The sequence below is a fragment of the Berghia stephanieae genome, chromosome 10, assembly GCF_034508935.2.
Source record: "Berghia stephanieae isolate SIO BIC M18660-M18661 chromosome 10, UCSD_Bste_1.3, whole genome shotgun sequence".
Taxonomy (NCBI): Eukaryota; Metazoa; Mollusca; class Gastropoda; order Nudibranchia; family Aeolidiidae; genus Berghia; species Berghia stephanieae.
The window spans coordinates 1,850,942-1,871,716 of record NC_088369.1 but is presented as its reverse complement, the minus strand read 5'-3'; the positions used below and the strand labels follow the sequence as shown (position 1 = coordinate 1,871,716).

The 20,775-nt window shown below is 33.9% G+C and overlaps 1 protein-coding gene across 3 annotated transcripts; it reads right to left on the bottom strand.

Moving 5' to 3' along the window:
• Positions 1–20,628, bottom strand: LOC144956056 (ras-related protein Rab6). 3 transcript variants are annotated; one of them, XM_078886373.1, is made up of 8 exons: positions 20,409–20,620; positions 19,656–19,714; positions 18,530–18,583; positions 17,504–17,609; positions 16,269–16,380; positions 15,915–16,008; positions 14,944–15,004; positions 1–363 (listed from the first exon to the last, which is right to left on the bottom strand). In XM_078886373.1, the coding sequence occupies exons 1-8, from the start codon at positions 20,476–20,478 to the stop codon at positions 290–292; spliced, it is 630 nt and encodes a 209-aa protein (XP_078742499.1). In that variant the 5' UTR covers positions 20,479–20,620; the 3' UTR covers positions 1–289. The 3 variants fall into 3 exon arrangements, with proteins under 3 accessions (XP_078742499.1, XP_078742500.1, XP_078742501.1); XM_078886374.1 differs by lacking the exon at positions 1–363 and adding an exon at positions 8,576–11,347 and having other exon boundaries at positions 20,409–20,626; XM_078886375.1 differs by lacking the exon at positions 1–363 and adding an exon at positions 12,485–12,705 and having other exon boundaries at positions 20,409–20,628.
• Between the last annotated feature and the right edge of the window lie 147 nt (positions 20,629–20,775).

The window sequence follows — 20,775 nt, the reverse complement described above, 5'->3', positions numbered from 1 at the left end:
TCTCTCTCTCTCTCTCTCTCTCTCTCTCTCTCTCTCTCTCTCTCTCTCTCTCTCTCTTACTCTGTAGGTGTGTGTGTGTGTGTGTGTCTGTGTGTGTGTGCGTGCGTGCGTGTAAGCGTGAGTGTATGTGTGTTTGTTTGTTTTTTTGTTGTTTTTTTTTAATATCTTCATGTTTGGATCTTGTACTTGTACTTGTATCTTGGCACATGTGTATTATGTATTCCCCAGACTGTGGATGTGTAGACCTCACACCAGACGCATGCCTTACACTTCCACTTCCATGTGTATCTTAGATCAAACAAGAACATTGACCCTCTGTGTCCGTTACTTCCATCATGGGCTCCTTCGGTTGTAATTCTATGTCTGTAGAAAAACACTGGTTAAGGATGGCATAATAACACATTCATGTATATTCAAATTGCCTTATTAATTTACCATCCCCCCCCCACACACACACACATAAACAAACACGCACATTCACACATTCAAATCAAAATCAAAACATACAAAAAATAAGAAAGTATAATAAATAGGCAAAGAATTACATTTTTAAAATTCATAGATAAATTTTTTCTTTTTTCAAAATGAAAAATGGGTGGGTTGGCAGTTTAGTCTTGAAAAAAATATTTGAAAGAATGAAATTTTTAAAAAGCGCAACCAATGGACGTTTTGTAGGAAAACCTTCTTCAGCAAGTTACTAATACAAATGCAACTCACAACAATCCAACATAGAGCTGAGTTGAACGTGTTGGTACCGACAATAAACAAGGCCAATGTATGAGGTGGTGACACAGTAAATCGTGGCCATGACGTTGTAGCCTTGGTCAAGACACTTTGCCCATTGACGCTCCACAGCTTACCTGGCTATCAAGTGTAGACGACATGCACTTATTTGCAGGTCTGATAAGCCAATCACGTATGGGCTCATTTTTGTAATGGAAAAGTCAAAATTATTTTTTTTTAAATGACGCAGAATATTGTCCATTACAACAAAGTTAAACTAGGCCCATGCGTGGGTTCGGATGACTGGCTATTAGGTATAGACAACGTGCACTTATTTACAGGTCTGATAACCCAATCCCTTTTGGGCTCATTGTTGTAATGGACATCTCAAAAAAGAAAGAAAAAAAATGACGCAATTATTGTCCATTACAACAACGTTAAACTAGGCCCATAAGTGGGCTCGGATGTCAGACCTACATTTATGTGCACGTCGAGTATGGTCTAAGTTGGACGGTATAATTATAATTGAAAAGAGCTCTAGTACTCAATAGAAATACAATTCACCTAAAAGCGTGAAAATTAAATCCCTTATAAGAAGTTCATGAACCAAAGAAATTTAATTGGATAGGGGCAATAATCACGAAACGCCTAAATATAATTTGTATAACCCCAGTTGCTTCCCTTGGTAATCCTTGCTCAAATTTTTTTCATGTACTAACATATAAAATGTACAAATATGGGAGGAAAGTTACAATTTGTGTTATTACCATGGATATGTTCCTTAACGTTCATGGTTATTACCGATGACGTAAGGAGCATGTAAAGTGATTTCTCTTAATCGACTAATAAAAGAAAAATTTGATTGAATATATCAGTTTTATGTTAGAACAGGTTCGAAATGGAGCAGATCCTAAGAATAATGAGAAGAAACATTCCCCCATCCCTCAAAATAATTTTTTAAAAGTCCTGAAACTCGGACGTAGATGTAATGTAAATGTTGCTGCTCGAAGCCCGAAGAAATAAATAACAATGAAATGTGAAAATGAATGTAAGCTTCAATTTAATTACGAAAACATAAAATGGATGTTTCAGGTTTCCCCTTTATCAACAAAACAGGATGAATGAAACACGACAGACGAATGAGATAATGTGGTAGTGGCGTTGTTAGGTGGTTTTAGTTTATTCATCTTAACAACGCCACTACCACATTATCTCATTCGTCTGTAGTGTTTCATTCATCCTGCTTTGTTGATAAAGGGGAAACCCGAACCGTCCATTTTATGTTTTCATATATTAAATTGAATTGAAGCTTACATTCAATTTCACATTGCTATTTATGGACTAAATGTATGGAGTCAAAGAGTTATTGTGTATTACAGGAAATTTGTTGTATAGGGGACTGATAACAGTATTTTGAAGAGTTTTTTTTTTTTTTGCATGGAGAGACTGGAATGTTCTGTTTATAATAATTGTCCCCCCAAAATTGATATTTATGTGAATATGTGACCCACCCATATGACATCAATCCGGTGTTGACATCATGATGAAAAGAATCAGATGAGACATTGGAAATTTAAATTAAAAATCATTAGAATTCAGACATTTTAGTTTTAATAGCCTTTAGTTCTTCGAGGCGCTTTTTCTATATATCGAAACTCAAAACAAATTTAACATAACAATAACATTAGTCTCATCATACTTTTGGCTTTGGTTAATTTCATTTTCAGCACCATTTATGGAATGCAAGCCTCTTTGATTTTGATGTCAGATTTAAATGTACCTAATTGATAGTGGCAGTAAAAAAAAAAAAAGTTTTTATAAAGCACAATGACCACTAAACGTGCTCAAAGCGCTTTACAAGGGGTCCTTGGCCAACAGCAACAATTAACATGTAGGACGGGACATGACGTCTGTTAGGCAATATTACAATTTTTTTGGACAGAGACAATGCTGTTAACGGCCAAGTACTCATTTTACACCAGAGTACGGTGAGAGAATGAGTAAAGAGCCTTTTCCAAGGACTCAACTATGCGCTGAGTGAGGCTCAAACACAGGACCTCCTGATCCGAAAGCGAGTGTATACCACTAGACCACAAAGCCACAGTAAAGGATACAATACCAACACCAAGGAAGATTAGTGCACATATGTGGCCTATCGTATCAAAGAGTATTATGTTGGGATGGTCAGCATTTGAGCTGAATACTGAATGTGAATATGTATGTTTACTCATTTTGATGTCTAAGTTCCATATGAAAGAACAGCGTGCTGCATTGGAGAGTGAGCTGGAATTCGATGTGCTACACAGAATCCAATGAATACTGTGTAATGGTAATAAAAAACAAAAAACAATTGATCTCAAAAATTTGGTTCTGGTGGAAGAGTCAAAAGCAGTGACGTGACAGAAATGGCACCTTGCATTCAACGGGACCTTGGATACTGGGGGCAGACAGTTGGACAAGAGGATATAATTTTAATAGTAGGTATAGGGGAAAAAAGGAAAACTAACTGGAAGATTCAACTTCTAACTTGTACTTGTGGTAGTTGTAATGTAAGTGCCACTGCCCTCTGGTTGGTTTTGCCCAGGCCCAAGCTGGGAAATATTATGAAATTAATCTTTACATAAATTTCAACAAGCCAGACACAGAAAGCGGTTCACAGTAAAATAGCCAGCAAGAAAAAAACAAAACAAAACAAATAAAATAAATAAATGAAGAACTCAAGATAAAGTCAAAACCAAAATTAAAAAAAAAAAAGAAATACAGAAACAAAAACATTTTGGCAAGTTATAAAAATCATTTTAATGTCACAAGAAATAATATTTTATCTTCTTTCTTTTCATGTATTGAAGATATTATTTTTCAATTATATGTAAATGATGATGTGATTTACAATTTACAATGTAGAGCCCCTCGTCATCCCAACTAGTCTTTCAATAATTTACATGAAATATTCATTTGTTTTGTTGTTTTTTTACAACTTTATACCAATCGTAAAATAATTATACCACACATTTGAAACATATTACATTTTATAGATTATATTTATATAAACCCACATCAACAACAAATAAAATTTGACCTACAATGTAAACAGTTACATACAGTTATACAAATACATATATCAATAATCCATAAACATTCATTCCTAGATGATTTTTGCCCACGTTATTGAGATCCGAATAATCAAATCTTCAATTACACGAGCCAGTGAGAAAATAAAATCAAAAAGACAAAAATAAAAAAAGCAAATTGTGCAAAGAATCACAACATAAAACACCAACGGGGTAATTCGGGATATCAAATTGTAAACAGTTCTCCTCCTAATTTCAATAGGAAATATTCACAATGTAGTATTTACTCATTGTCCTAATGTCAATAAATAGGAAATATTCAAAATGTAATAATCACTCATTATTCTTGAACAAAGTCCATTTATGAACCCATATATTCCTTGCTGGTGTTTACATTATTAATAAGCATAGCAACCTTTAGCAGCCCGATCTGGTAGACTTCAAGCCTTTAAGCGTTTATCATAATATTTTGGCAAATTGATGTTAGGTGTGCATTACATTGTCAAATTGTTCAATGCAAAGAATATAAAACTCACCACTTGTATAAAAAATGTATTGATAACGCACATGGTCGGGAAGGCTGAAGATTTCGGCTGACAGGAGAGTTAAAATGGCAAGCCCCGCCAAACTATACAAGGGAGATAGCTACGATTTTTAGTAATTGAATAATCTTGATACCTTTGTCAATATAAAAAGGAAAATTACAGATTTCCATTAGCAGAGTAGCACCCTTTTTCAATGTGCATTGGAGAAATTAAAATTTTCAGTCGGTTTAAATCTATACGTAAACGTATATATATCAATATCAATGTGAAAATAAAAATATCCCCCTAAACTCATTTTTATTTAATACCTACAGGATTTAGAAATATCCAGATTTTCGGTTGGAACAGATTATAGAGACACGAGTGTTCTATCAATTAATATGTGGCCCACCAGTTCAAAAAGGTGTTACATCAAGGGGATTTAGATGATGAACAACTGAATTTAGAGGATAAAGATATGAGACATTGTTGTTTGTTTTTAAGGGTTTTATGGCGCTTGCAACACATTTTTAGGTCATATCAGCACCGGTAAAAAGGAAGAAAATGGGATAATCAAAGTTCTACAATTACAATTAGTGAACTCCAGATTAAATATCACACATGTTAATGGAGTAAAAAAATTAATATGCTCAGAAAAACACCCACTTTTCCAGATAAAAAATGAAAATAAAATAAATAAAAAAACTCTCCTTTCATTCCTACCCAAAACAAAATACATATTGAACCCTATATCTGTGTAGTTTCTTTACAAAGAACCACAACAAAAACAAAACATAACCAAAACCAAAAAATAACATTAATTTGAAAAGAACGTTTTTTTTCTCTTCTTCTTTTTCTAAATCCCACAAAATAAATAATATTAAAAAATGACTCTTACTGATGAACTGTACTTGTGTAGTTAATGCAAATACAATCTTTTACCTTCACATAACTTCTAACTTTCATTTACATATCACAACCCAGCACTTAAATTTTGCAAGTAAAAAAAATTATAATTTATAACGAAGAATCTTAACCTACCTGATGACGAGAAGAGGGAGAGAGAGGAAAAAAATAAAAAAATATAAGCAACTTGCAATATTGAAGCATGGTGACAACAATCAAAGCACCACATTCATTACACTGTCATCATCAACAGTAACTTATAGACAAAGCGCAATACAGTACTCGCTGGATTTTTACATGCTCTTTGGAGAGGCCGAAAAGTGTGCTAGAATCCTAGCATGCCGATATATCCAATGCTTATGGGATGGAATGGCTTCTTATGGAGATGAAATTTGGTCACCCAGCTCATATGTGCCTTAAAGCACAGCGTGCTGGAATCCAATGCTTAAGGGATGGAACGGCTTATTATAGAGATAACATTTGGTCACCCAGCTCCTACGTGCCTTAAAGCAGAGTATACTGGAATTCGGCACGTTGGAATCCCAACACAGTAAAGCTGGAATCCAGCAAATACTGTATCAAAAAAATAAGCTAAAAACTGACAAGTAAATTTAAAGAAAAAGAAAAAAAAAAAAAATTTTGGAAAAACTTTCAGAAAAGGATGAAATAATTTAAGTTTCCAAATCTTGTGGGGAAAGAAGCACAACAAGACAAACACACACCTCATCACTTCACCCTCAAATAAACTAGTTTTATAAATGCTGAGTAGGAACAATAAGCACAAACTGTTGAGCCGAATAAATATTATTGATTGATTCAAAACTGGTGCCTCCATTTCTGGAGAGAGAGAGAGAGAGAGAGAGAGAGAGAGAGAGAGAGAGAGAGAGAGAGAGAGAGAGAGAGAGAGAGAGAGAGAGAGAGAGAGAGAGGAGAGGAGAGAGGAGAGAGAGGAGAGAGAGAGAGAGAGAGAGAGAGAGAGAGAGAGAGAGAGAGAGAGAGAGAGAGGAGAGAGAGAGAGAGAGAGAGAGAGAGAGAGAGAGAGAGAGAGAGAGGAGAGAGAGAGAGAGAGAGAGAGAGAGAGAGAGAGAGAGAGAGAGAGAGAGAGAGAGAGAGAGAGAGAGAGAGAGAGGAGAGAGAGAGAGAGAGAGGAGAGAGAAGAGAGAGAGAGAGAGAGAGAGGGAGAGAGAGAGAGAGAGAGAGAGAGAGAGAGAGAGAGAGAGAGAGAGAGAGAGAGAGAGAGAGAGAGAGAGAGAGAGAGAGAGAGAGAGAGAGAGAGAGAGAGAGAGAGAGGAGAGAGAGAGAGAGAGGAGAGAGAGATCGAGAGAAGAGAGAGAGAGGAGAGAGAGAGATGAGAGAAAGAAGAGCATGAGAGAGAGAGAGAGAGATGAAGAGAGAAAGAGAGAGAGAGAGAGAGATGAATAGGATGAGAGAGAGAGAGAGAGAGAGAGAGAGGGGCTTTAGTCATCTTGCAAATATGGATAAATTATGATCAAAATTTAAGATAACATTTGCAAAGTCACAATTTAATTTGTTTGTCTATATATATATATATATATATTTTTTTTTAAATTTAAAGACGTGACTACAGCTTTAACAAACTGAGAAAAATTTATATGGATAGGCTATTCAAATAAGGCTGGTTACAGCCTTGACCGTTTTTGTATGAAGCTTTAAAATTCTTTGTTCCGTGTTAAACATCGGGAGCCAAGGGCGTTTTGCTAATCATAGTGCTAAGCAACAGATTGGGCAGCTTTTCAGTTCGCCTTTTAATTGAAAAAAAATAAAATAAAAGCAGTATTGTACTCCATTTTATAGAAGAAAAATGAACTCTGTTCCTATAAGACAACAGGATCAATGCATACAAAGTGATCACGATGCTTCCACGCAAGACTTCGACCTCACTCAGAACCTTTTTAAAAAATCATCAAAGACAAACAATTTATATCCACACGATAGAGAGTAATAATCATACATATCAATAAATGGTCTGGTCGGATAAGCAGCAATAAATATATTTACATCCATGTAGTGACTATCATAAAACAGGTGAACAAGTCATTCATGTGACATAGACAGCTGTGACAATTCTTGAAGATCAAATTTACATTGAATATGAGAGAACGATATAGAAATACAGGGAATCCTGCCTAGAATGGCATCTGTATTCACTGCAAATACAATATACCTAATTTCTTTATAATGATTTTATTTTGAGTATTTTACAGCTCTTGCAATTATCAATCTTGAATGAGAGAAACAAGAGGACAAATTCTCCAATAAAGAATTGCCCTCATACAATTTTTTTTTTTTAGAAATTGACAACAGGCAAGCCTATTGGAAATAAATCAATTTTGACATCAGTAAACAGATTATTGTAACCTTGTTTTTATTCAATTATTTTTGAAATTCAAATAGTCATATTTTTCAGCTTCGGTGATTTAGAGGAGTAGCATGACCTCCCCCCCCCCCCTTTTTTTTTTTGTTTGTTTGTTTGTTGCTTTAGGTCTCTTCCAACACAATTGAGGTTATATGAGAGACCGCTGAAACAAAAAAACAAGCAATCTAACAAAACTAGTACAATGTCAATCAAAATCATAACCTAAAGATATCATAAGCTAAATTATAAATAACCAAGAACAAACAGGCAGAGGATTTACAGGAAAAAAAATATCCCCTGTCAAAAATACAATCACAAACCAAAGAAGCAGGATAGGCTAGTAAAGAGAAGAAGAAACGACATCACTATCGGATCGTACACCCATGCGAACATCATAGGTATATGATTCAAGGGTGATGCTCCCATCCAACCACCCGCCCCCCTTTTTTTTTTTCTCTTTCTAAACCATTTCACAAATTAGCGATTCAAGCATTGTCAGTAACTGTCATGAAGGGAATTAACCCTTACAAATCACAGTGATTACAACATATACATACTAAATGAAGCGAACCTCAAATATAATGATACAGGTTACAAAATTAACCTAACCCCCCCCCTATCCTCACTTGCCAGTTTTAGTAAAATGAATTTAAACAAAACCAGGTAAATATGCTGCTACAAGATTGTTGCTTTTGTTATCAAACTTATTGAAAGGCTGTGACAAGTTCATATAAAGGTGACTGTAGAAGTACAGTTTGAACCAGTTAAACTAACAATTTAAATAGTTAATTAAATTGCCGTCTCAGTCCACAAGGCCTGATGTACAAGGGGATAGTAATAGTAATCGCGTAGCACAGAAATGGTAAGTCTTCAGATCTAATGACAAAATGTTGCATGCAAGCTATGCTGTTACTGTTACTTGTTGTAAAAGGCTAATTTTAGGGGTCGCAAGAATTAATTTCAAACCCTGCATGCAATCAACTTACAAAATTATACCCTGACAAACATTTAACATTGTGGCAGAAATTAATTTCTAAGCCACGTGTCAAGTACCAGATATTGAACAAAATATATTTAAAAAATCAATGTTAGTGTCAGTCAGTCAGATCCAATGAAAGTCATGATTTAAAAAAAAATAAAATCAAAGGCATCCAGCCATTAAGCGCGAGATAGGTGAAAAATATTTGATTCGAATCCATCTTCCTAGATAAGAATGCTACACAATGTACCTGTCAGAGCAAATCAGTTTGATACACACAATTATAATAATATGTCCATTTAAACTTGGTTTCAGACTTCTGCAATCAATGACAATAAATATTTTCACATTTTGACTTCTGCTGGCAAACCAAATCACTGACAAGAATCATATCATATGAAATTCTGGGATGCAAATATAGACATGCGTGTAAAATAAATCATTGATTCACCAACCACATACTTGCAATGACCACTGAGAAAATATAAGGAAGCCTTTCATTATCATATCACATATTTATGAAACTCTCTCAAGCAAAGAAAAGAAGTCGCATACAAATAAAGATTTGTGCATCTCTATGACTACTTCTACAAATGTAGGCCAATTTGGACTAAATCAAGCCTTTAAATAATAATTGTAATGCATCATACATGACCTACGACTAGATGCCTGCTCCTTCTCATAGCAAATAACCTATCAGACTACAAATCTATGCAAGCCATTCATGGTTTGATATCGATGTTGCCTTACATTAAGAAAACGCTGACAGCTTTTGAAGATATCAAATTAAGAAATTAAGGAGCAGGCACCGGTGCAAGATAAAGATTTGAACAGGTGTGTATGGAAGGTGCCAGACAAAGCAAGAAAGAAAAATACAAGAAAAAACCCATCCCAAAAAATCAGTCGACTGATTTATTTGGGATGGGTCTGGCACCTTCCATACACACTTGTTCAGATCTTCAGCCTGTGAAGCTGTGACAAAAGATCAATTTAAGGTGTCATGCCAAGGAAGAACAAGCATATCAAAATCTATAAAAACGATGACAAAAGTATTTCCGTCAAGTGGAGCTACGAAAGCCATCCAGGGTAACTCAGGTTACATTCTAAAAAAAAAAAGATTGCTAATTTTAAAAGTAAAAGTAGTAGATGCTTATTAGATCTAGTGGGTTTTTGATTATTTAAAAGATAAAAGCGACACGTAACTTAACTTTTAAAATAAGCAATCTTTCAGCAAGTAGCCTAAGATACCCTGGGTGGCCTAAGTAGCTCCAGTTGACAGCACTTGGGTTTCTGGCAAAAAATATGGTTACATTAGCTAGTAAGAATGTTACATATTGCAGAGGACAAAGCCAGCCATATCTTTTTTTTTTTAAATTGTCTAAGCGGAGAACTAGAAGATTAGTTAGAAACTTCACAACCTAACCATTAAAAATTCAAATCTAGGTGATAATGAATGTATCAATCTGTTCACCCATAAAAACGTTTATTGTTACCGATTCAGAGAATTTAAATATTCAAAAAGTTTTTTGTTTCCTCTTCACACATATGACACACAATGGCCATTTGACACAACGTCTAGTCTTCAGTCTTCTGCAAGTCATAATCATTAATTAGAATGCGATAGATTAGCGCTATTGAATTTACACCTCTAAAACAAACCTATAATACTAATACAGCTAAGCAACGTGTCAATCATACCTCACAACAGTGAATTACAACCTTATTGTTATTGAGGCATTCATTGTCATGAAACTAGATCACAGCTGATATACGTACATTGACCATATTTGTTAAGAGTAAATATAGTTTTGAAAAAAAAAGGAAAAATAAAGGAAGGAATCATTTTATCAGGCCCGTTTGATACTAGACTCAACCAAGAGAATTCAATTATTTATCCCATGGTATACAAACACACACACAAATACAGGAGCCATCATCCAATCCTCTGATATCAATGCAAAATGCTTTTACTCAAATAAGGTTTTTAAAATCAAAAGAGCCCCACCAAATATACGACTACGAAAATACATGGCAATTCTCAAATGGACTGCTAGCTGTGGCAATACTTATTACACAACTTCCTAGTCCACTGCGAGAGGAAAATTCATAACACACTGAATACTGCCAACACCAAGAAAGGTCTTTTAAAACTATCCTCTTACTCTTAATAAAAGCTAGCCAAACAGTATTTCTTTGTCACTTATCAATCAAAATCAAAGTGAATCATATTTTCCAAAGGACGGGATATTGAAAGGAATACTAGGTAAATTAGATGACACGCACGTCAAGAAAGTTTATGAGAATTTAATGCAAAGCGATATCTTTTGAACTCATTTAACGGAATCTATCATGAACCAGTATGCTGATTACCTACACCTGATCAATCTGTAATCCTTACTTTTAAATACGTTAAATATTTCAAAACATCTCTTTGCATACAGCTACAAAAAGTATCAAAATTGATTCAGGATGAATTGATAAATACCAATGCATGTTTTTATGTTGCAGTATTGAATCTGAAAAAAAAAAAAAATATGGCAGCTATACAATCATACTGCATGTCAAGGGAAAAGTGTTGAAAGATGGGGAAGGGGGGGAGGGGATGCAATGATATGGAATGGTGATAGTAGTAGTGGTAGAGGTGATGGGATGAGCTGGTAGTGGTGGTGGTGGTAGGTGTTGCTACACGGGTCACACTAGCATGCACAGCCTCCTTCCTGGGCCTGGGGTTCTACAGGGGCTTCAGGTTTCAGGATGACATCATGCACTGACAATAATTAAGGAAATGCCACAAAAACGCGCAAAAAGGAAAAATAAATTAAATAATTTTATCAAAAGCTTAAAAATAAAACAAACAAAAATAATTACTAAGCATCTATTAGACCCTAAAATGATAATACAAATAGGCAAAGAAAAAAATAAACGAAAGCCAACCAAAAAAACAAAAAACAAAAAAAAAACAATTAAAGGATACTAATTAAATAAAAATCCTATACTACTATGCTGCTAACTGACATGTCCTGTCCGACTATTCTTCTGCTGTAACTGAATAATGAAGCATAAATGGATAGTCTTTTTTTTTTGTTTGTTTGTTGCTTTAGGTCTCTTCCAACACAATTGAGGTTATATGAGAGACCGCTGAAACAAAAAAACAAGCAATCACACAATTGAGGTTATATGAGAGACCGCTGAAACAAAAAAACAAGCAATCTAACAAAAATAGTACAAATGTAAATCAAAATCATAACCTAAAGATATCATAAGCTAAATTATAAATAACCAAGAACAAACAGGCAGAAGATTTACAGAAAAAAAAATATCCCCTGTCAAAAATACAATCACAAACCAAAGAAGCAGGATAGGCTAGTAAAGAGAAGAAGAAACGACATCACTATCGGATCGTACACCCATGCGAACATCATAGGTATATGATTCAAAAAATACGTTTTTTAAAAAAGCAAATTATATAGTCATATGCACTAAAGCCGGATAGTTGGTGAACTTTAACCTCCAGTTTAAAACCAAACATTCCTTTGAAAACAGGATGAGGAACAGCATAAGTAAAAACAGATTTATTTTTTTCTCCCTCTCCCGGCAGTAGAATGGTTTGACTTGCAATATCAAAATGTTATTAAAAAACCACAAATAAAAATGCTGACTAAAATCTAAACTTATCAACGAGACGAGAACATCACAAACATAAACCCATTACCAAACAAGTTGACAGAGGATAAAGAATAATCTAAAATCTAATTGATGATAAATAAAATCATTGAAAAAAACAAAAAACAACCTACAGTTGAGAAATGCTTTATCCTCATATACCTCTCGAATAATTAAGCCCCACAATCGCATCACTGTACTGTAAAATGTCGATAACTTACAAACTCAACAACAAACACAATTTCATTTCTTCATTTTTTACCATTTTTATTTGGGAAGACAAAAATGAATTCACATCTAGTAATTAATGAATGCTTTAATAATCCCAGTCTAACAATTGCCACATCGTTTTAATATTATGTCATTGAATGTAACATCTCTTCCTTTCCAAACCCTAGCAAGCACAACCACCCTCAGGTGGAGGGGATTCGGGAGGGGCCTCCTTCAATTTCACTTCAGTCACTGCGGATTTAGTCAAGGAATAAAAAATCTATAAAGAGATTGTGGTCGACAGCATGCAATCCGGAAAGCTTGAAAATGAACAGTGAAATAATTTTGACGAAAATACAACACAGAGATCTAAGATAAATAACTAAAATAAATAAACATGTAATAAAAAGATAAATAACAATTTTAAAAATCATTATCAATTGAAGATTTCATGCAAAAGTAGCGGAAATCAGATATCTATATTGCCTCAACGCTTAAAACGAAAGAAGTGGCAAACTTAGGAGCTACGCCCAATGCACAAACACGACAAAAGGGATTAGAAGAAAGTAAAGTACAACATCACAGCTACAATAGATACATAGTCACATGGATTCCAAAAAAAAAAAAAGAGAGACCTCTCTGAACGGAAAATTACAAATTTGTGATGTTCAACAACCAGAAAAGAATACAACCAAACAACACATTTGTCCCTTATGAAAATTATGAGAGTCGGTCATATTGAAACAATAGAATTAATGACCCTTTAAGCTGCTGATGATAAAAAAAAAGAAAGGGAAAAGAAATTGAAAATATTTTGGAAAGAAGATATAAAGAATAATAAGGGTGTTATAAGTATAATTGGAATGTGTGAGGCCATCTCTAGAGACACATCAAAGGCACAATATGTTCTTTATGAGAATCGTGAAAGTACATCATATCAAAACAATAACTTAAAAAAGCAGAAAAGCTGCAGATGAGAATTTTAAAAATTGAAATTCTGCAGAAAAGATAATATTAGGAGTAAAACGTTATCAAACTTACAAACGGAACGCACAAGGAAGTCTCCAGAAGCTGCCCTGATATGTTCTTGAATACATGCCCTTTGGCTTACTTTCATTTTGACATAACCAATAAGAATGCTGTATTAATTGATTGGTTGGCAAAAACAAAAGGCTCCAGATCGAGGGGGAAGATTTGTAATATGCCTATATTTTCTCTTCTTAAAAAGACACTTAGGAAAACACAGGACATATAAAAAGTGACGTCTAAAGCACATTAAACTAGAACACAATCAAATAAACTGATGATAACAGTGACCGAAACTCTATAAATACACATACATACAAAGCTAAACGTGTGATAAATATATACTGGGCTGCAGCCAGCTGAGATAGGCAACAAACATCTATGACAAACAAAACGACCTACCTGTAAACTGTAACTGCCAGATGTCACTGATAACAATACAACAGTAATACTGATCCAAGAATGCACAAAGTGGAATCCAAAACGGCTGTCACTCAAGAATCACAAAAAATCATGAATATTTTCACCTGAATGAAGCAATGCTATTATTCTGAGCAAGAACTGAATCTTGAAAATAGAGGACCCACATAAAATTATTTTTTACAGCCTCTGGGTGAACAGTTACAACAACCATATTATAACAAATACAGATAAGGTTTGCTTGAAGTAAATTGCTCGAGAAAATTCTAGCACGTTTGCAAAAGGTTTTGAACCAACGACCTATACAGAACAGGAGTCACAGGCCACATTGTACGCATACAAGTCACATGATCAACATTTGTCTTAACATAATCAACCCTAACACCGGCTATCTCTATATGCTGTAGCTGCTTTTACCCCATCATAATACACATTTTTCTAAAACAAATTAAATTATTATATGTATAACTCTAACTACTGCTTGTAATTTTTATATGATAAATGTGACCTGTCATATCCAAATGGTATTATGACGAGATGAATCAAACCCTGAAAAGTAAATTTAGAATTAAAATAAAAAGAAATACAAACTTTGGATCTTTTGCAATGTCAGAAAATGGATTCATTCTTTACCATGAAGAAAAGAGATTAACCCTAAGTTTAATATAATCTGTTACTGAAAATTCAATTCCCAGCACCTAGGTCATCCCGATACAATACCATTTGGAGACTCTGGTTCACATTTGTAGTTGTCAGAGTATATATATTATATATATATATAATATATATTATATATATATATTTTTATTATATATTTTTCACTTTTGGAAAGCACCAAAAACTTGCTGGGAGAGTGGACAGCATAGAGGTAGAGGGCTAGAACTGAGTAAGTTAAGCACAAATATTATAACCCGCTATTCTGATGGAACTGAAACAAAAAGACATGTTTTAGTGGGATTAAGTAAAATAGTGGGATTAAGTAAAACAGGATAGTTAAAGGTAAAAAGCGCCGGAAGACTCTACCATATCTATACAAAAGGATACTTGTGTTTTTGTCATCTTTTTGTTCCATTCCTGGTAAGGCAGCCGCCACTCTTCTGAATAACTGTGAGGAAATGACAATAATAGCAAGCTTATTATTTGATGACTTGAAAATGGAAATGGTATATATTGATAAGATCCTAAAATTAAGCCTTTATATAGCGCAATATCCACCAAACACGCTCAAAGCGCTTTACAAGGGGTCTCTGGCCAACAGCAACATTTAACATTTAGAACTGGACATGATACCTGTTAGACAAAAGTATAATTTTCTTTTTCAGTCAAGAGACATCGTTGTTAACAGTCAGGTACTCATTTTACACCTAGTAAGGTGATAGAATTAGAATGTGAGTAAAGTCTTTATAAAATTGGTATCGTCATCGAATAAAAGATTTTGGATCATTTTAATATAAACAATGAGCTACTTAATCAAGAAAAATGATCAAACAGTGTGCAAAATCAAAAATAAAATTTACTTTCTCTAAAAAACTTTAATTTTTAAAAGAAAATTTGCATATCTAGAGGGTAAAAATCACAACTTGGATAAAAATTTCTTTAGCAACCTAATCACTGCTGAACAAAAATATCACTGAATGCAAATTCAAACTAGTTAGTTCCCTTTGGGTACAAGTTCAATGCTTCATAAAAGCTTCCAGGCTCCCATAAAAAGTTTGACACTACTATGATCCCGTAATTAAAAAAAAAAACAACTTTTAAAAAAAACAGACACCCTTCAGATGCCAAAACCTAGGCATAGTGAAGGACTATAGATCAAGAAAAAAGAAACAAGTGCCTGAAGTTTCTCCAACCCGGAATCATCCGGACCACAAAGCAATGCCTTGATAACTCTGCCACCTAGCCCCCCTTCAGTCTCCTATCTTCTTACCACTTTGTTCTCATACTACTGTTATTACTACTACTACTACTACTACTACTAATAATAATAATATTAAAAACAATTATTAAAAACTGACCTGTTTGACATTATAACCGGCTTTGGCACTGGTCTCAATAAACATAACATTTAACTCTTTTGCTTTCCTCTCGCCTTCCTCTGTTGAGACTTGTCTGAAACAACATATATATGTATATATTATAGGGTGAAGAAATAATGACATCGAGATAAAACCATAATTTTAAAACTTCACTGTTAGTATTTACAAAATCATTACAAGTACAAGAAACCTATCTATTAGGCAATTTTTAAGCGCTTGAAATTTTAAAAGCCAAAACAAACAAAAACCACTTTTCTTTATTAATTATGAAGAAAAGAGAAATTTCCACTCTATGACTTCAAATATAATTTCGTCAAAAGCTATTGACATTACCTTTTGTCGGAAAGATCGGTTTTGTTCCCAACTAGCATGATAATGACATCACTTCCTCTTTCTGTCCGTACATCATCAATCCATTTTGATGTTTGGTGGAAGGAATTTGCATCTGTTTAACCAGATAGGGATTAAGTAATTTAAAGTGGTAAATGAATTTCAAATATCAAAGTTATTCTTTAACATGTCTATGGTGTTACAAATACTACAAATATACCAGTGCTTCCAAATGTCCAGAAATATTCCAAAATTTTAGAGAGAACTTGTTTACACTGTGCCAACTGCTTTGATTTCTGTTGCTATGAGGATAATACTTGAGCTTTTTTTATAAATCGCAATATCCAGTAAATGTGCCCAAAGCGCTTTACAAGGGGTCCCTGGCCAACAGCAACACTTAAAATGCAGGACGTGACATGACAGCTGTTAGGCGATATTACAATTTTTCTTCGGACAGAGACAACGCTGTCAACTGACAGGTACTCATTTTACACCTGAGAACAGTGAGACAACGTGAATGTGAGTACAGAGCTTTTTCCAAAGACTCAATTATGTGCCGAGCGAGACTTGAACCCAGGACCTTCCGACCCTAAAGTGAGTGTCATACCACTAGACCAAATGGAGGTACTGCTTCCAAATGTCCTGACATATTCCAAACTTGTTTACATTGTGTCGACTGCTTTGATTGTCGTTGCTATGAAGATAATAAATCAAAAACACCATTCAATGGCAGAAACCAGAACGTCTTAAGGTTCTTCTTTACGGTTTTGTGGTCCTGTGGCATAACACTAGGCTTCTGACCAGTAGGTTCTTGGTTTGAGACCCCTGGCGGTGTGTAAAGTTGAATCTTATGAAAAGGCTATCATAATACATTCTCTCACCTTGATTGCAATGTAAAATGAGTACCTGGCCAGTAAAAATTGTTTTTGTTGAATAAAATAGTTAGTGCCGCCTTACAGGTCATGTCTTGCACTAAATGGTAAGTGCTGTTGTTGGCTTGGGACCTCTTATAAAGCACTTGAGCAAACTTCGTAGATACTGCCCGTATTATAACAACTCACACATTTTTTTTTTGTTCTCCCCCCCCCCCCCCTCTTTTTAGAGAGTGATCAAAGATGGTGATTATCTTTTTAGAGGAAATTGTTCCTGGCCACAAAATAATTTCCCTCTGACATAATAACAATTTCTTCCAGAGCAATATCTTCTACTTTAATTTATAAATAGAACAGAATGCTTACTTGTGATATCATATACTACAACAGCTACTGAGGAATCACGAATGTAACTTGGTATCAAACTTCTAAATCTCTCCTGCCCGGCTGTATCCCAAAGCTGTAATCTGATCTAAAGATTGGAAAAAGAAATATAAATAAATAAAATGAGAACAGTACAACAATCATTACAGTAATATTCGATTATGAAGATAATAATGATGATGATGATGATAAAAACAATAATACCCTATCTTTTGAATGTTTCAATTAAAGCCTATTTAGTTTATTTTTGAGAAATGATGCCATTTGTGAAATTGTAGAAAAGCAACATGTATTGTTAAAACAACACATATAAATCACTGATAATAATAATAATAATAATAATAATAATAATAACAATAATAATAATAATAATAATAATAATAATAATAATAATATAATAATAATAATAATAATAATAATAATAACAACAATAATAATAATAATAATCATAATATTAATGATCATAAAATCAAAGCTCGACTGAGAGAAGCAAACACTTTGAGAAATGTGTGCTTTAATTCTCTGATTAAAAAAAAACTTGAAAGAAGACAATTCTCGAATATTCTCATTTTGGTACATTGACTATTGGATTGTCGTGATTATTTTTGATTCAAGTTTTTATACAATCGACAGGTAAGTTGGGTAAATTCCATACTTTCATTCCATGAACTATGCAGTATCATTGCAATGGAATATGAAAAAGATCATAATAAAATAAACAGATTGAGAGTAACTTATAATTTAGTTGTGGCAGATGAAAGTGAAAATGAGAAATGTGTGCTGACACCCATCAAATAAAAAAAAAGAGACAGACATTTTTAAGACATTATAATGAAATAATAACAAAAGAATTATAATAGATAATTAAATAAGGATGAAAGAAAGGAAGAAAAAACTCTATATATCAGATCTAAGTTTTGAAATAACTGTGTCAGAAGGAACTTTGCTGAAGTGTAAAATTAAATGACCATGTAGAATGACAATGTGAAATCAATCAATAATACTTACTGTTCTGTCTTCTAGGTACATTGTTTTGGATAAGAAATCGATACCAATGGTTGCCTGGGGAAACAGAAAGGGATGCAAATTCACACTGATTTCATTCATCATTTCAAAATTAATATTGAAATGAAAGGAATTAAATGTGGCCTAACACCCCATAATGGTATTCTGCTGGGGTGATTTCGATGCTGAAATTACATCTATTGTAAAGAATATGAATAAATATAAGTAAAGATATGAAATAATAAAAATAATCAAACAATAAATAAACAACAGATGTAAGACTTGAAGCACACATATCTGTACTCACATCATTCCTCACAAAATTATATACCGCACTGAGATTTCCTATCAACCAATACTAACATTTCCAATCAGTTAAACTAAGTGATAGATCAACATACAATATGGATTTTTTTTTTTTTTTTGTTTGTTGTTTATTTGTTTGGTGGGTTTTTTAATATTTTAGATGAAGCAAAAATATTTAGCAAAAGACTATCATTCTTCTTCTTCTACCGTGCTGGTCTGTAACTTCAATATTTTTAACATTACACAGACGTTTGTATTATTCTTTTACTAGAGATGTGAGACTATTCCATTGAAAGTTGACAGTATGAAAGAGTACAAGTGCGTGAGTGTCCACTCTTGAAATGGAAAGCATAAACTTGGAAGGCTTCTTTTTATTTTGTTGAAGGTAATTCCACTTGGTCGTTTATTCCTTTGCAAAACATTGTCTCTTTGTCATGCTTTCTTACAGTTTCCTATCAAAATAAGTTTTATGCATTTTCGTCTTTCTCCAAGGAAGTGAGAAATTGATACAATCTTCCAGTAAAAGTCAGGACACTGCTTTTATTCAAAATGCACCTCAACAATAATCTCTAAGCAAGACCCCCTTCTTTTTTCCTGACAGTGCAGTAAAATCAACAAAAGATGATTTCCCTACTGCTATTAATTAGTTACTATCTGAGACCACAATAGCATTTTATAAATGTACTTGAAATAAAATAGCTAAAGAGAGAGAGAGAGAGAGAGAGAGAGAGAGAGAGAGAGAGAGAGAGAGAGAGAGAGAGAGAGAGAGAGAGAGAGAGAGAGAGAGAGAGAGAGAGAGAGAGAGAGAGAGAGAGAAAATTACCTGATATGTATTATCAAAACTATCATACATAAATCTTGTTATAAGAGATGTCTTTCCCACTGAAATAGAAATAATGAACGAATATAAATAAGTAGGAATAAAATTAAAATAACGAACAGGAGTGAAAAATAGCGATTGAATATTAAAACGTCACACAAATGAAACTAATGTAATGTTATGTCTATGTAGGTCATGATTGATTTATACAGTGAACAGAATCCCCAAAATGTTCTATAGCGCTACGAATACAAAGACAAAGGTAACACAAGAGGCATATACTATTACTACTCAAAAGCCTGTCTGAATAAAGGAATGTTTTCAAAAGATTCCTAGAATTACTGAGCTCAAATTATTAATGGCGTCTTTCATTTTGATTTCCATTATTTTACCAACTTAATAATTCCTCACTAGACATAGTTTAAATGGGGACATTAATTTCATTAAACAGTCGTTCATTTTAGGAGTGACGCAGATTGATTTTTGTTTTTCTTGTATTTTTCCATTTTGGCTTTTGGCAATTAGACTGGATCTTTACTCGGACTCGGGCTCATTGGTCAATAGTAATAAACAAAGTTGGTGTTGGTTACCTAAAACCTCAATCCTATTCGCACCAATAAAAGGTTTATCGTGATAACGAAAAAGAATTGACGCTAGCATCAATCCCAATATACATGAAAAATATATCAGATAAAATGAATCATTCATTGATCTCAGCAATGATCAGCAGACAACTTTTTCAGACACACATCTTACCACTTTGTTCTCCTAGAAAAACCAACTTGAACTTCCGCAAAGGGTTACCAAATTCGCCTGAGCCACTCATTGTGAAAAAGTTGGTGTTCTCCTCAGTGTCCAGGACGGGTTTGACTTAAAATATAATTATAATTATGATAATAATAATAAGTCTGAGTCAACGGGTAAACTGACACAACAAATTCCTTGACAGTCTGGCAGGAAGTAGGGAAGTCGCCCAGGGTTGCCAGATTATTTTTCAACAAAATGCCAGGGGAAGACTCAAAAAATGCCAAAACACTCAAAAAGATGCCAAAGTCTGTTGACTCCCACCCCCACTAAGAAAACTACTCACTTTTGATAGACAATTTACTATCATATCCTGGTG